Below are 13,603 nucleotides of genomic sequence, written 5' to 3' on the forward strand. Positions count from 1 at the left end.
TAAACACTAGATCATTATGTGCCCTTTAATTATTACAGCATGATTTTTATTGATTTGTTTTTTCCCCCTCATGGTTTATTTATCGCTGAGTTGTCGTCTGTGGGAGGCGGATCCAGGAGATGTGACGAGTACGGAAGGTTATATTCCCACTTTAACGCAAAGGTTTACGTTCAGTTTAATAGCTACGCGTTTTAATCCACAGAATGACCGCACAAACAGCGAAGAACATCAGTTCTATTCCGATAGATGGATTTAGCAATGTTCGGATTACATCAACGTGGACATTTTTACAGTCTGTAAGAAACGAGTTCACTTTATCTAAGATAAGATAACGCTAACATGTTTTACCCAAGATGATACTGGCTAGCTAACCTAGCTAACTGGAAAGTACCTCGTGGTTTTTAAGCAGTACCTTTAAATGTTTCTGGTGTAATTTTACTAATAAGTATTCTAGAATAATCAAATGCCTCTTCTCTGCGTAGGTCCAGTGGTCTGAGCCGTGGCTTGTTGGCCTGCTAGCGTTTCACAGCTTGTGTTTTGCGTTCACTATACTGAGTTGCAGCTACTACAGACTCCAGATCGCCCAGTTTCTCCTAATGGGTGAGTTATAGTGGAAGTGTTGGCTGTGTGGTTTGGACACAGCAATGCTGAAGTAAAAAATGAGCTGTTTGTCCTTTTCAGTTGTGATGGTGTACAGCGCAGAATATCTCAACGAAATGGCAGCCATGAACTGGAGGTAAAACGTTACTGCTCTTCATAACTGAAAGATCAGCTGAATTGTTTACATGTCCACAGTATTATATGCACACTGTGTTTTATATTTTAGGTCATTTTCAAAGTTTCAGTACTTTGACTCCAAAGGCATGTTCATATCTCTGGTATACTCGGTACCTCTCCTGATCAACACACTCATTATTGTGGTAAGATGTTATCACCTTCCGCCTGTCTTCCAATAAGAGAACTGAAAATACAGCCAAACCGATTACTAAGAATTTAATGGACCGCATCATCTGAAAATAAGATCTATGATTTCCTTTACTGAGTTTGTTTATGTAGACTTCAGTGAGAGGAGATGTAGTAACCTATATCTGTGTTTCCCATCAGAAGCAAAAACTATTGCAGCATGCAGTAGACATGATTTAGAATGGGCTAAAAAAAAAATCCCTCACTTGGTGTAAGAACAATTAACATTTGTGCTTAATTTCAATGCCTAAGTAATGATTGGTGTGTTTCAGTCTGTGTGGGTGAAGAGGACCTTCTCAACCATGGCAGAGCTGAAGAGAAGAGCAGCTAGAAAAAGTGTTAAGAAAACTCAGTAGGTGGAAACTGGCTTGGCAACGCTGTGGCACTGTGCGCCAGTCGACTGTGCTTGGCATGGCTTTTCACACTGTAGGGACCCAGGACACATGGCCATCCCCTTCAATCTGAGGGCGGCATACAGAACCAGAACATGGTTCAGTACACAGGGATGGCATGAAGGTGGAATGGCACCAGCTGATGATTCTGTGACACATTTCCCTTATGGTAGCTGTGGACATTTAAAATGACGGTTGAACCAAAACCCCAAACTGTTGCTATAAGCAACAGGTGCTGTTGGTGTAAACACCAATACCAACTTCCACAGATGAGTGAAGGAGCTAAAACTATAGCATAATCGGTCTGTTGGAAAAGGAGTGACTGGATCAACCATCATAACTGTTTCTCATTAGTTTTTGTTTGCATAGGACTCTGAATTACTGTGTTCATGGAAAATGTAAATACTATCAGTGATAATAAAAGGAATTAAACATCTATTTATGTATATTTGGTATATATTTATTTTACAAAATCCCTTTATGGTCTGGGGTTGGTGTGTACAGACAAAAGCGGGTTTTCTTACTTCTTCCAAAAGAGGGCGATAAGATATCTGTATTTCAACTAGTGGCCTCTGTGAGGTCAGACACCACACCATAGTTTCACTGGCATCAAACATACACACTTTACATAGATATTTGTAGTTGCTACAGAAGAATTAGCTTACAATTTTAACATTTTAAAAATAAAGTCATAGACTCTATATTAACTAGATATAATTACTGGCACAAAAAGACTTGTTTTGGGGATATGCCATCAGGAAACAACCGTGGGAATTTTCTTTAAGAAACTGAAGTCCACGTTCCCTTAAGGTGGAGCTGAATGGCTGCTGTGCTGTCTGTGATTGTTGTGATCAATGGTGCCGGAGCTGCAAAGTCCCACAGTAACGGGAAGTGGAATATGTTCTGTCCTTTTGCCTACGCTTCATCCACCCATCTACGTAGCTCTCTGTAAGCATGTCCGGCTCCTATGCCCTCTGCATAGGAGAGCGACACACTTGCTCAGGGCCCCTGGGGTTGCTGTGGCCTGTTAGTAAGTGAAGGAAGTGTGTGTGTGTGTGAGAGAGAGGGGGGGGGGGGGGGGAGTATGGCTCTTAGAAAACTGGGTACTCTTCACTGCAGGGATCCTAAACTAGCCTAACTGTTTGTTAGTCTCACCTCAGCCTTAAGGTAAAGATGAAGAGTCCTTGGTAATACCTGTATAACCCCTCCATGCACCTGTACCAATCATAGTTCCACCCATTAAATACGTCATAGGCCATAGCAACATTATAAACCCTATTAAACATGAATGGTTTAGCAAACCAAACAAAGAACACTCACTCTCTCTCTCTTTCATTCTTTCTCTCTCTCTCTCTCTTTCTCTCTCTCCTTCCTTCCTTCTCTTATCTTTTAATTTCCAGGCTAACTTGGAATCCCAATACTCTGCAGTATTCTGCCTGTTTTTAAAGCTTCATAGTGGTACACATACATCACCTGTAAACCATGAAAAGCAGCATGGAGCAACTCAGCACTGTCTATCTCCATCTCTCAGGTTTGCTCTCCCCAAAGGAGCTGGGTGAAGTGTGTCACCTGACTCACATGTTCCAGTCTAATGAGGAGTAACTTAAATAATAAAAACATGCCACACTTGTTCTTAAATGTGTACCTTACAGCCACCTGGTGGCGCCAGAGAAGGTCCAGGCTCAAGTAGCAATTTCTTGTATTGAAGTGAAAAAAAAAATGCCTTGACACAACATTGGCTTTAAAATTGGTGATGTTTCAGGGGTGGTTTTCTCTAAATTTACTCTAAAATAAATCATTGGCCAGTCTTGCTTTCCTATCAGTTTCTCTGACGTAATCTTTTGACACGATGATGTCATCCCCATGCCCCTACAACCCCTGGTCCCAGTGTCACTTCCATATATACAAGTTCTAACCATTCATACAGACATTACAAATCATTCAGCCCCCCCCTTTCTCTCTCTCTCTCTCTGTCTCTCTTTCTCTCTCTCTCTCTGTCTCTCTCTCTCTCTTTCTCTCTCTCTCTCTGTCTCTCTCTCTCTCTTTCTCTCTCTTTCTCTCTCTCTGTCTCTCTCTTTCTCCCTGTCTGTCTCTCTCTCTCTCTCTTTCTCTCTCTCTGTCTCTGTCTCTCTGTCTGTCTGTCTGTCTCTCTCTCTCTCTCTCTCTCTCTGTCTCTATATCCCCCCCCCCCCACTTCCATATGTGTTCCAGCTAACATGCTTTACAGTAAGTGTTTATAGCTATTGATCGCTTCTGCGTGGCAGTGAATGGGGGCGATCAGCCCTGTCCAACAGTCCCACACAGACTTGCTCAGGAACAACTTTCTCTCTCCGACTTCCCAGCAAAGCCAGCACGGACAGCAGAGCACTTCCGCAGTCATGTGACCAGACTGCCCAGTTTCCCTAGCAATAAGCAACGTACTAGTCTGATCCCAAGAGAGTAACTAAAGATGCCGCAAACACACACACACACACACACACACACACACAAAGCTAATAAGCGAGAAGACCATTAGTAATTCCTTGAAAGTGGATTGTGCGCCTCGTGTGGGTTGTGTTGATTGATCTGCAACTCAGCTCTCCAGGTCTGGCAGGTCTGAAGCTACATGAGGGTCTGTAAATGTGCGTCTCTCTCCCAAGGCTCGCGTACACAGCACTGGCCTCCCCCGTCCTGCATGGGGCCATGCAGAGAGTGGCCCAGTTTAACAACAACAACTCCACAGCTGGAATCTCATCAGCAGGTGAGGCACATGTTCCTTTTAGAGAAAATGAACTCAGCATTCAGAAATACTTTATATGTCTCACACTCTCAGGCTGGTGACTATACAATATTGGGAGAAAGCTGACATCATCGTATACGTATGAAGTCATGCCCAGTGTCCAGATCAGGCGGATGGTTCTGTTTCTATGGAAATAGTAAATGATCACACCCACTTTCCTAAAGATCAGCTTCTATTTACTCGATTACACTTCCGAGGATAAAGATCGATGGCTCCGGTGCCGTTCCACTGAACCAGCATGTCCCGGACCCTCTGGTGGAGGAGTGCATCACGTGTGGGAAGGTGGAGTAATGCAGAAGACTGCATCTGTCACCCCACCCCCGCCACACCCGGCCACGCCCCCTCCACTTGCTCTCCTATTACACTGACTCACTTATAGGAAATCTGTCGCACAGAGCCAAAAGCTTCATTTCTGTCTGTTTTCGACCCAGAAAATCCCTTTGCCTTCTGCTAACCTGTAAAGGCCACTAGCCATGAGTAACTCTGCCAGCAGAGAAGCCCCAGGGGCCTCAACCTGCTGAGACAAAGCTTGTTTTACAGTCCGGCATTTAGCCGTCTTTAAAATGTTATCAAAAGAGGCTTTTTTATTTAGTGTTCATAGGCTGTATGGAGATCTGTGTGTTTTAAAGGTAAATGAAGCATTCCAAATCCAAACCTCGCTTGTTTGGTATTGCATCATTTTTACTGTCTTCTGAGTTCAAAGGGGCAGTCAAATTTTAATGGCTCCTGTAGCTGGTCTACCTCAGACGAAAATATGATGTTGATTAGAAGGCCATAATTTTAGTGTAATGAGATCAGCTCATGATCTTGGGGGGTGTTATGTCTCGAGATGTCATATGACCAAGTGTTCCAGGGGTCTTGTACTCTGCAGATAAGAGCTCACACACATACATGTCTCTATTACACATCTTCCATACATGACCTTGACAGACTGTGGGTCTATGTACCTTTGTTCTATTCAGAATGTTAGGTTGTACATTTCAGTAGTTAGTATTCAGTTATCATAGTATGACAGAGGCCGTCACTCGGGGAGGTAAACGTGTGTTCTGGCTGCTCTGCCAGGAAGACCTGAGTTTGAGGCCTTAGTCTGTGGCACACATGGATTTGGATTAAGAGCTGGCAGTGTTTGAGGAGACAGAGTAAGATTTGGAAGAAGAGAGAGAGGTCAGAGGTCAGAGCTGGTGACTTCCATAAGCCAACAGCACCAGCTCTGTGTCAGACCTGACACTTCAGTCTTATGGATGATGACTGAATACTCTTTGATATTTCAAAACAATGGTCCTCCATACAAGTGTTGACCTTGCTGTGTTTCCTCTAAACCAGAACACCTGATTCAACTGGCCCGTTGGCTAAATACTGAGCCCTGCCTGAGATGATTTCATCAAGGAACAGGCAAATGATAGCAGTATAATTTCACTTGTAAATAATGCTAGTGGTAATTCTGCTAAATAGATGAATGAATAAATAATTATGAATAATGTGCCAAGCACTGCATCCCCTAGACTGCATTGGGAGGACAGAGCTGACTTCTCTTGACCTGCCAGCTGGTTGTGTTACCAGTTACCAGACTTTACTGATGTGCAACTAGCAGTGAAACAAAAAGAGAATAAGTGAACAACAAATATTTTGAGAAGATTAATTAATGCATAACAATCCTGCTCTGATTCTGCACGACTCACTCAGTTCATTTCATTAAAAACTTCTACTACTGGCCAAGTGCATTAACAAACCCAAATGGTTGGAAGAAAATCCTGGAGAGGATTTTAACTTTTCAATCCTAAACGACACCGATCACGCAGAGGAAACAGCAATGATTCCACTCAGGCAGAGGAAGCAGTGTGGCCAGGTTCCTGGCAGAAGTTGCAGATTAAAAATGTCACATATTGGGCAGAGAATAATAGTTAGTTTCACTAATAAACATTCAGTTAAAGTTACAAATCTTACTCAAAAGTAAAACCCTTTAATATTTACGTTAGAAACACGTGAAAGCTTTATGGTAGAGTGCATATTACTTTCAACACTTTCAAACCCTAAATGCTTTTGACTTTGGACACATACGTTACTTTGGCAAAATGTTTTACTTAGGCTAGGTGATTATGCAAAGAGGAAAACATCTCTGTCAGCAGTCAGGTGTGATATTTGTATGGCCTGAGTGGAATGATTTTTCCTGTTCTAATGTGCTTCTCTTTGTGATGTTCAGAAACCCTTGCAAAGTTGTGTAGACATCATCACTCTTATTTAGTCTCCAGGACTGTTCCAGAAGGGCAATCAATGATTTGAATGTGAACATGGACATGGACAGCATCTCTTCAAACATAAACAAGTAGATCCAGGATAACATCCGATGAATCAACATCAAAGCCTAGAGAGAGAGAGAGAGAGAGAGAGAGAGAGAGAGAGAGAGAGAGAGAGAGAGAGAGAGAGAGAGAGAGAGAGAGAGAGAGAGAGAGAGAGAGAGAGAGAGAGAGAGAGAGAGAGAGAGAGAGATTTTTGGAATTCACTTTCAGGAACAGATCTCTTTCATCCTGCTGGTCAGAAGAGCCCATTACTGTATACAAACATACCTGGACCATTCTGGCTTTGAGGGTTAAAGTCATGGGGTCTTTCTCTTAACTAAGAACCCCCTGCCCAGTTCAAGCTTTGCCACCTTGGTTTCCAAGATTCGCTTATGAAGTACATTTGGATTTGCTACACTGAGTCAGAGAGGTTATGTTTTGTTTTAGTCATAGCTCAACACATTCTCACATAATTTACCATAATTTAGTCATACCTTTAGCCTTCTTGAAGTTGATTTTCAGTCAAAAATACCTTCTTAATACTGTCCAGTAGAGGGACAGTATGTATGAGTTTTTGTGTGTTTCAGGGAGGATCTCTTTGAGTGTGTTCAGCTTGGTGTGAGGGGAAGCTGAGCGTTAGGACTGGGATTCCACGTGATCCCTGCACCACCAAACCAGGCAATGACCAAATCCGTGTAGGAGAGCTGAGTCACCAAACTGCAGAGACATTACATCAAAGCAGCCGGTCATCACTGCAAAGCTGATGTTTGCCACCATAAGAGTTCATTTACTTCATCATGCCAGCTACTGGTGCTTCTGTACAGGAGTGGTGAATCTATCTTATTTGCCAAAAGGGTCCAATGAACATACAGACATGTAGAAACAGCATGGAGAGCATTTCGATTAAAACATGGGGAGACAAATAAAGTTAAAGCTACCCATGGAAATACTGAGAACTAGAGTTGCACTGCAGGTATAGTACATAATGTTTGATATCTTAGCATAAAGGTTTTTAGGATTTGAATGACACTGTAATCACCTTAGCTTCTGGAGAGTAAATACACTATAGTATCTTAGGAACCTGAGAGAGAAAAGCAATATCCATTATTATATTATTCACATAGCCATTATTATATTACATATAATAACACATAGTGACCAAACTGTGCTCCAGCCCAACTAAAAGGTTGCTAAAACTTTGTAAACTTGTATGTGTTTATTTGCTATGGAAAGGCTGGATTGTGCTAGAATGTGCAGCATCGAGATTCATATGCTCTCTCTCTCTCTCTCTCTCTCTCTCTCTCTCTCTCTCTCTCTCTCTCTCTCTCTCTCTCTCTCTCTGTGTGTGTGTGTGTGATGGCTCTGGTAGCTGGACTGAGCTCAGGTAGAGTCGGCAGATGATGGGTTGTGACTCACTCCAGCAGCCTTGGACCAGCCACAGTGACTCCTCGTGCACACTCCTCGTGCACACTTCTCATGCACGCTCCCATCAAAAACTCATCAGTAGGCACGAAATCACCAGCAGGACCACAACATGAGTAAACAAGTGATTTCATACTGGCCTCATTAAACTCATGGCAGCTTAGAAATCGCCACGGCAGATCACTGCAGATCACCAAGTCAAGTTGTTTTCACAAATGTCACCATGATGTCTTAAAACTGTGAAATCTACATGAGGGAAAGTACCCAACAGCAGAGGCAGAGCTGTGTGCGCTTCAGCTCATCACTATCATCACCACTACTGTCACTCTTAGGACTGTCATTATCATCATCATCAGTGGTGGTGGTCGTCATAGCGACTGTTGTGGCACACATGCGGTGAGTTGATCTGATTACACTAGCAGTGTTGTGGTGTGGTACATGTGTGTGGGTAGGGGGGAGTCAGAGACCACATGTTGATGGGTTGTATGGTTTGGCTTTCAGATTCTGCTCTGATAGACTTTTAATGGCACTGAGGAAAACCAAAACTTCAATGTTTGATAGAAAAAAACCTTATATGCTGGCTTACATACGCACCCCCCCCCACACACACACACACACACACGCACACACACGCACACAGACACACACACACACACACACACACACATATGCACAAATGCATGCACACATGCACCCATGCACGCACACGCACACGCACACACACACACACACACACACACACACACACACACACACACACACAGTTACAGTAAAATATACAGTAAGCAACAATAAGAAGTCAAACAGGATATTGTCTTGAGAATACCATCTGTTAGTTTCATGTCTATGACTTTCTTATCAGTGATGCCAGAAGGGTGACAAACACACTAGTTTGCTGCATTGTGTGTATATTTGTAATTTTTGTAACTAAATAATTGTACATGTTGCACACCTAGCGTGGTTGCAGGATAGGGTATGTATGAATGTATGTATCTATCTATCTTTACTTATTTATATATTGTGATATATTGTGATTATATATTGTCTTTCTTTAATGACAACACTGCAGGTTTCTGGTGATCATTGACCAGCTTCATCAGCCACCAGTGACATCGTAAAGAAAGTCTCACATATGCGTTGGGGTAAACACTAAAGTACAAATGACAAATTTGTTGAGGGGGCTTTTAAAATGTATTCAAAATTTTAATTGTATTATTATTATTATTATTTTATTTTATTTTAGATAAATATATATTTTGTTTTAAAACTTAATTCATATATATGTTAGCAACTTTCACCATTAAAATTTGTTTTAAATGAAATCTATGCATAAACCATTAGATTATAATACCTTTAAGACTATGAAAACTTAGCATTCACTCAGGTGTGTCCAAACTTTTAATAGCTCAAATATCTGAGTTCATGACTCTATTAGCGATGTTTCAACCAGTCTTCTAACTTTAAAATTGTTAGAGGTGTTGCCATGGTGATGAGAGGGCTGGCCATTAAGGACTAACAGGGCAAAATGGGCCTTGTCTGGTTTGGCTGCCCCTCGACCTGAACCAGAGGGGTATACAGATGCTGAATCATGAATGTCTCTCAATTTTGGTTCCACTTTTGTGATCAGATTGTTTTAGAGGGTAATGAATAATGTAAGACTGTCAGATGTTCTCACTCTGTTCCTGAGTCTGAGACTCTTCTTTATGTTTAATGAACAGAAGTGTGAATTAGGCAGACAGCAGATGGCTTCTGATTGGATGAAAAGATTCAAGCAGAAAGATGAATGGATAGTATTTGAGCAACTGAATCGGTGGCTGAATGTGTTGATGAGAATGACGCATTTGAATTCCCCTACTCTGTCTAACCTTAGACGATCTCTCTCTCTGAGGTCAATACATCACTGCTTGTGTTAATGCACAAATATTTATTACAATGTCCTGAAATCACAATTAAAGACTTCTCCCTCTAAATTGTAGGGTTTCTAATTTAGCCCATGTGTATTCTTGAGTTATCTTCATGTTCCACACAGCAGTCCCAGTATGAAAGGGCACTTAACCAGAGCACTTTTATCAGGTGGTAGATTATGCAGACTGAAACATCACACCTCGGCCCACTGATCCTCGGTAATAGCTCAGTGGTATTAGACTATTCTGAAGTGTAAACCAGTGCAAGTTACAGAATCAGCTTTTGAAATTTGATGTCATTTCAGGTCATGTTCTACTCAATTTGTTATTTTTATTTTAGCAGGCATATCCATTTTACTTGCACACACAAGTTCAGGTTTGACCTACTCACTGAAACACACACAAGTGGTCACACTCATTTTCAGAGGTCCCTGTGCTCAAAATAAGTTTCCATTTGTTCCCCCAAAGTGAACCACCTGGTTATCAGGCCTGAACCTTTCTGTGCAGGAGTCAAGTGTTTTTTCTCTTCAAGCGTTTTTGTAATGGTCCATTTGACTCTGTAGTTTTCTTCTTTAGTTGTGTCTAACCATGAGGCAATATTGGGCTGTGGAGGTGAGTGAGAATGAACTTTCTTAGGATTGCTGTAGATATGCAGCTTCACCTCACTCTAACACATAATCATCTGTCTAAACTCCCATACTTATAAATGTCAACCAGCTGTGTGATTTACCAAACATCTATTTGAAGTAAAAAGGTAGGCTAGCTTTAGCACCTCACCTTCTGGTGATGTCCACATTAACACAGGCAAGAATGACACATGACTACAGAAGCACCCAAGAGCGTTGTTCATGGAGAAACAGAGCAGTCCCAACAGCTGATGTTCACAGGCTTGCTTATCCACTCCATCAAAAGGTATGAATGAATCATGCCTGCCATCATTTTGTCATAAAGAGCCATGATGACTGTAAACAGCAGTGACCTAAAGTGACCAATCAGATGAGAGTCGAGGAGTGAGTCACGCACAGTGGCTCTTTGGTCCCAACCCACTGATGGGGGCTGTTGCCGTTGTTGACGCTTTGCTACTTACACTGATTAGGGTCCAGGTTTTTTTATTCCTCATATATATAGTTAGTGGCCAAAAATGCAATCAGGTTTTTGAAAAGCACATAGGGTTCAGGCCAAAGCCACTGATGAGAGTTAGTCACACTGGGTTAGAAAGCTGAGCAGCACTGCTCAGGAGGGACTCAGAACACACAGGTGGTCCACAAACTGAACAAAGTGAAGCTGATGCATATCCAAACGTGAGAAATGAAAAATGATTCGAAGGTTGCACGAGCTCCAAAACAAAACATAAATAAGAGAAGACGTCAAGATCACTGAAAGGAAACGCTTTAACCCAGTTCCCAGTCCTGCCCCTTACACATGCTCCTGAGCTGGAGACGCATCCCCACAGCAGCCATGGCATTAGGTGCACCTTTCTTTTATGTGTTGCTGTCTCTAGCCTTGCACAAATTGTCAGGCACCATTTATATGGTTTATCATTGGTCAGTTTTTAACACAGAACCACTGCTGATTGGCTGTTTGGGTGGTGGATCACTCTCAACATAGTATAATAGTGGGTTTTGCACTGGTATAAATATATATTGCACAATAGATTTGTTTTTATAGAGCTAGATAAGATCTGAGCTGTCAGTGCCACTGAGAATAGTCTGTGGTCACTCAACAATTTCCAGCCAATACTGGTGCTGTGGTCACAAAATGACCATTGAATAAGAACTGGAGAATGTATGGCAACGGTTTATTAGTAACCGATGGGTTCTAACTATATACCTCCAAAGTTTCTTATAAATAAATGATTTAATCACATGGGTGCTGAGACTATATGGTTAAATCACTGTGATAGGAGATCAGCAGTGGTAGCTGCTGGGCTCGACATCCCTTCTGATACTAACTGTCCTCAAACACAAGATCAGTTCAGGCTTTTCCCAAAAACTTTCCCCAGTCCGACGTTGGTGCTCTTTAATTCAGTGAGTGAATTGTCATAGTCGATGACGGAGCTTTTGAATGGAGAATTGTTTGTCAGTGTTTATGCTGTGCTTTGGAAAACTGTTGTGATTACAGGAACATACTAAGGTTTGTGCAGTGGCGAAGGGTGGAATTGGCAGATGTCTTCATGTTGCTTTTGTGAATGTTCTTGTTGCTTTCAAGAAGGTGCTGTTGTTAGTACCTTCTTGCGGGGACAGAATCATAGCCTCCTTCTGACTGACTTTACAAACATCGGTGGCAGAATGACTGTAGTGATATGGCAGCACCAAGCCAGAACATATGCCATGTGTTTTTACATGTACTGCACACCAGTTTATCTTAAAACGTCACACCATGAAGCTTTACAGTAAACCAAGTTTATGACAGAGGTGTCGAGGACTTTTCAAACAAGTGTAACACAGCTGTGAGAAGTCCAGGCGGAGCTACGTGTCAGTGACAAGCACTTAAATCAGCCGTGCGTGTGTGTGTGTGTGTGTGTATGTGTGTGTGTGTGAGACCCCAGCGCTGATTTGAGTTTGACTTCCACTCTCTGACCACTTTAGCCTCATGCTGATGAGTGTTTTCTCTGGGAACATCCTTGAACCTTCAATTCAAGTAATGTATTTGTAGGCAGAGTGGTTACTAATAACGTCAGTGCTTGTCTTTGTAAGCTCCATTGACTAAGAAAAGTAACAGGTCCTTGTCCTTTGAGAGAATATGATCAATTTTAACTCTCTCTGCCCTCTGATCAGACTCCAACACCACCACAGTTCAGGGCCCAAGTGAAGTAGATGTCTTATACTAGACGTGTTCATTTAGGAAAGTGGCCCTCATGGTGCTGTCATGAGCTGTCAGAATTAGCAGCATATCAATGGCCCTTCAGAAGTAAAAAAAAAAAAAGTAATACTGTCAACAAAAATGTAGAAAAAGCAAACAGTGATGGCAATTGCATAAATGTGCTATTCTAAATATATTTGAAACCTGATAATATTGTTCTTTATAATTTTTTATAATCTTTATATAATTTATAATCTTTATTTTACATAATTATATAATTTTTTGGATATAATTTTAAATGTTGTTGTTTTGCTGTTCTGGCCCATCTAACAGGTAAATGCGTTTTCTTCACTACTAGTTTCCACTACCACATTACACAACACTATTACGCTACTGACAAACATCAATAGAATAACTTAATAAACTCATCAAATGTATTGAATGTGTGAATTACATGCTTATTGTAATAAACTTTATATACGAAACAAAGTAACAATATGACCTGATTATATAGTCTTTATTATGTTATCACAAATATATGACGTTTTGTAAAACACACCTGCAGCTAATATCTTTCTCTGTTTCCTGTTGTTAGCTCTGCTTATTTAATCATAAACAGTAATGCAGTGCTTGCTATTAGTTCCTAGAACCCAACCATGAAAACTCTGCTTTTTAAGCAAGCATGTTGTTTGTTTTTTATTATTGATCTCAAGCACAATGTGTTCATTAACAATTACTATGTTTTCATGTGGAAGCTGGAATTTACAAGGAGCACTCACAGTTCTTGAACACAGCACAACTCACAGTTCTTGAACACAGCACAACTCACAGTTCTTGAACACAGCACAACTCACAGTTCTTGAACACAGCACAACTCACAGTTCTTGAACACAGCACAACTCACAGTTCTTGAACACAGCACAACTCACAGTTCTTGAACACAGCACAACTCACAGTTCTTGAACACAGCACAACTCACAGTTCTTGAACACAGCACAACTCACAGTTCTTGGAGCCCTCTGCCCTGCACATGCTCAGTGATGTCTCCCCTCTAGCAGACTTCCC

At 41.5% G+C, this 13,603-nt stretch overlaps 1 protein-coding gene across 1 annotated transcript; it reads left to right on the forward strand.

The window, feature by feature from the left end:
• The first annotated feature begins 12 nt into the window (after positions 1-12).
• On the forward strand, positions 13-3,172 carry tmem18 (transmembrane protein 18). Its single transcript, XM_027025810.3, has 6 exons — positions 13-296; positions 483-600; positions 682-736; positions 827-920; positions 1,236-1,315; positions 2,756-3,172. Exons 1-6 carry the CDS (start codon positions 204-206, stop codon positions 2,799-2,801), a joined length of 486 nt encoding a protein of 161 aa, XP_026881611.1. The 5' UTR covers positions 13-203; the 3' UTR covers positions 2,802-3,172.
• The last annotated feature ends 10,431 nt before the right edge of the window (positions 3,173-13,603 follow it).

This window comes from Electrophorus electricus, chromosome 24, assembly GCF_041902795.1.
Source record: "Electrophorus electricus isolate QZ-2024a chromosome 24, ASM4190279v1, whole genome shotgun sequence".
In the NCBI taxonomy this organism is placed as follows: domain Eukaryota; kingdom Metazoa; phylum Chordata; class Actinopteri; order Gymnotiformes; family Gymnotidae; genus Electrophorus; species Electrophorus electricus.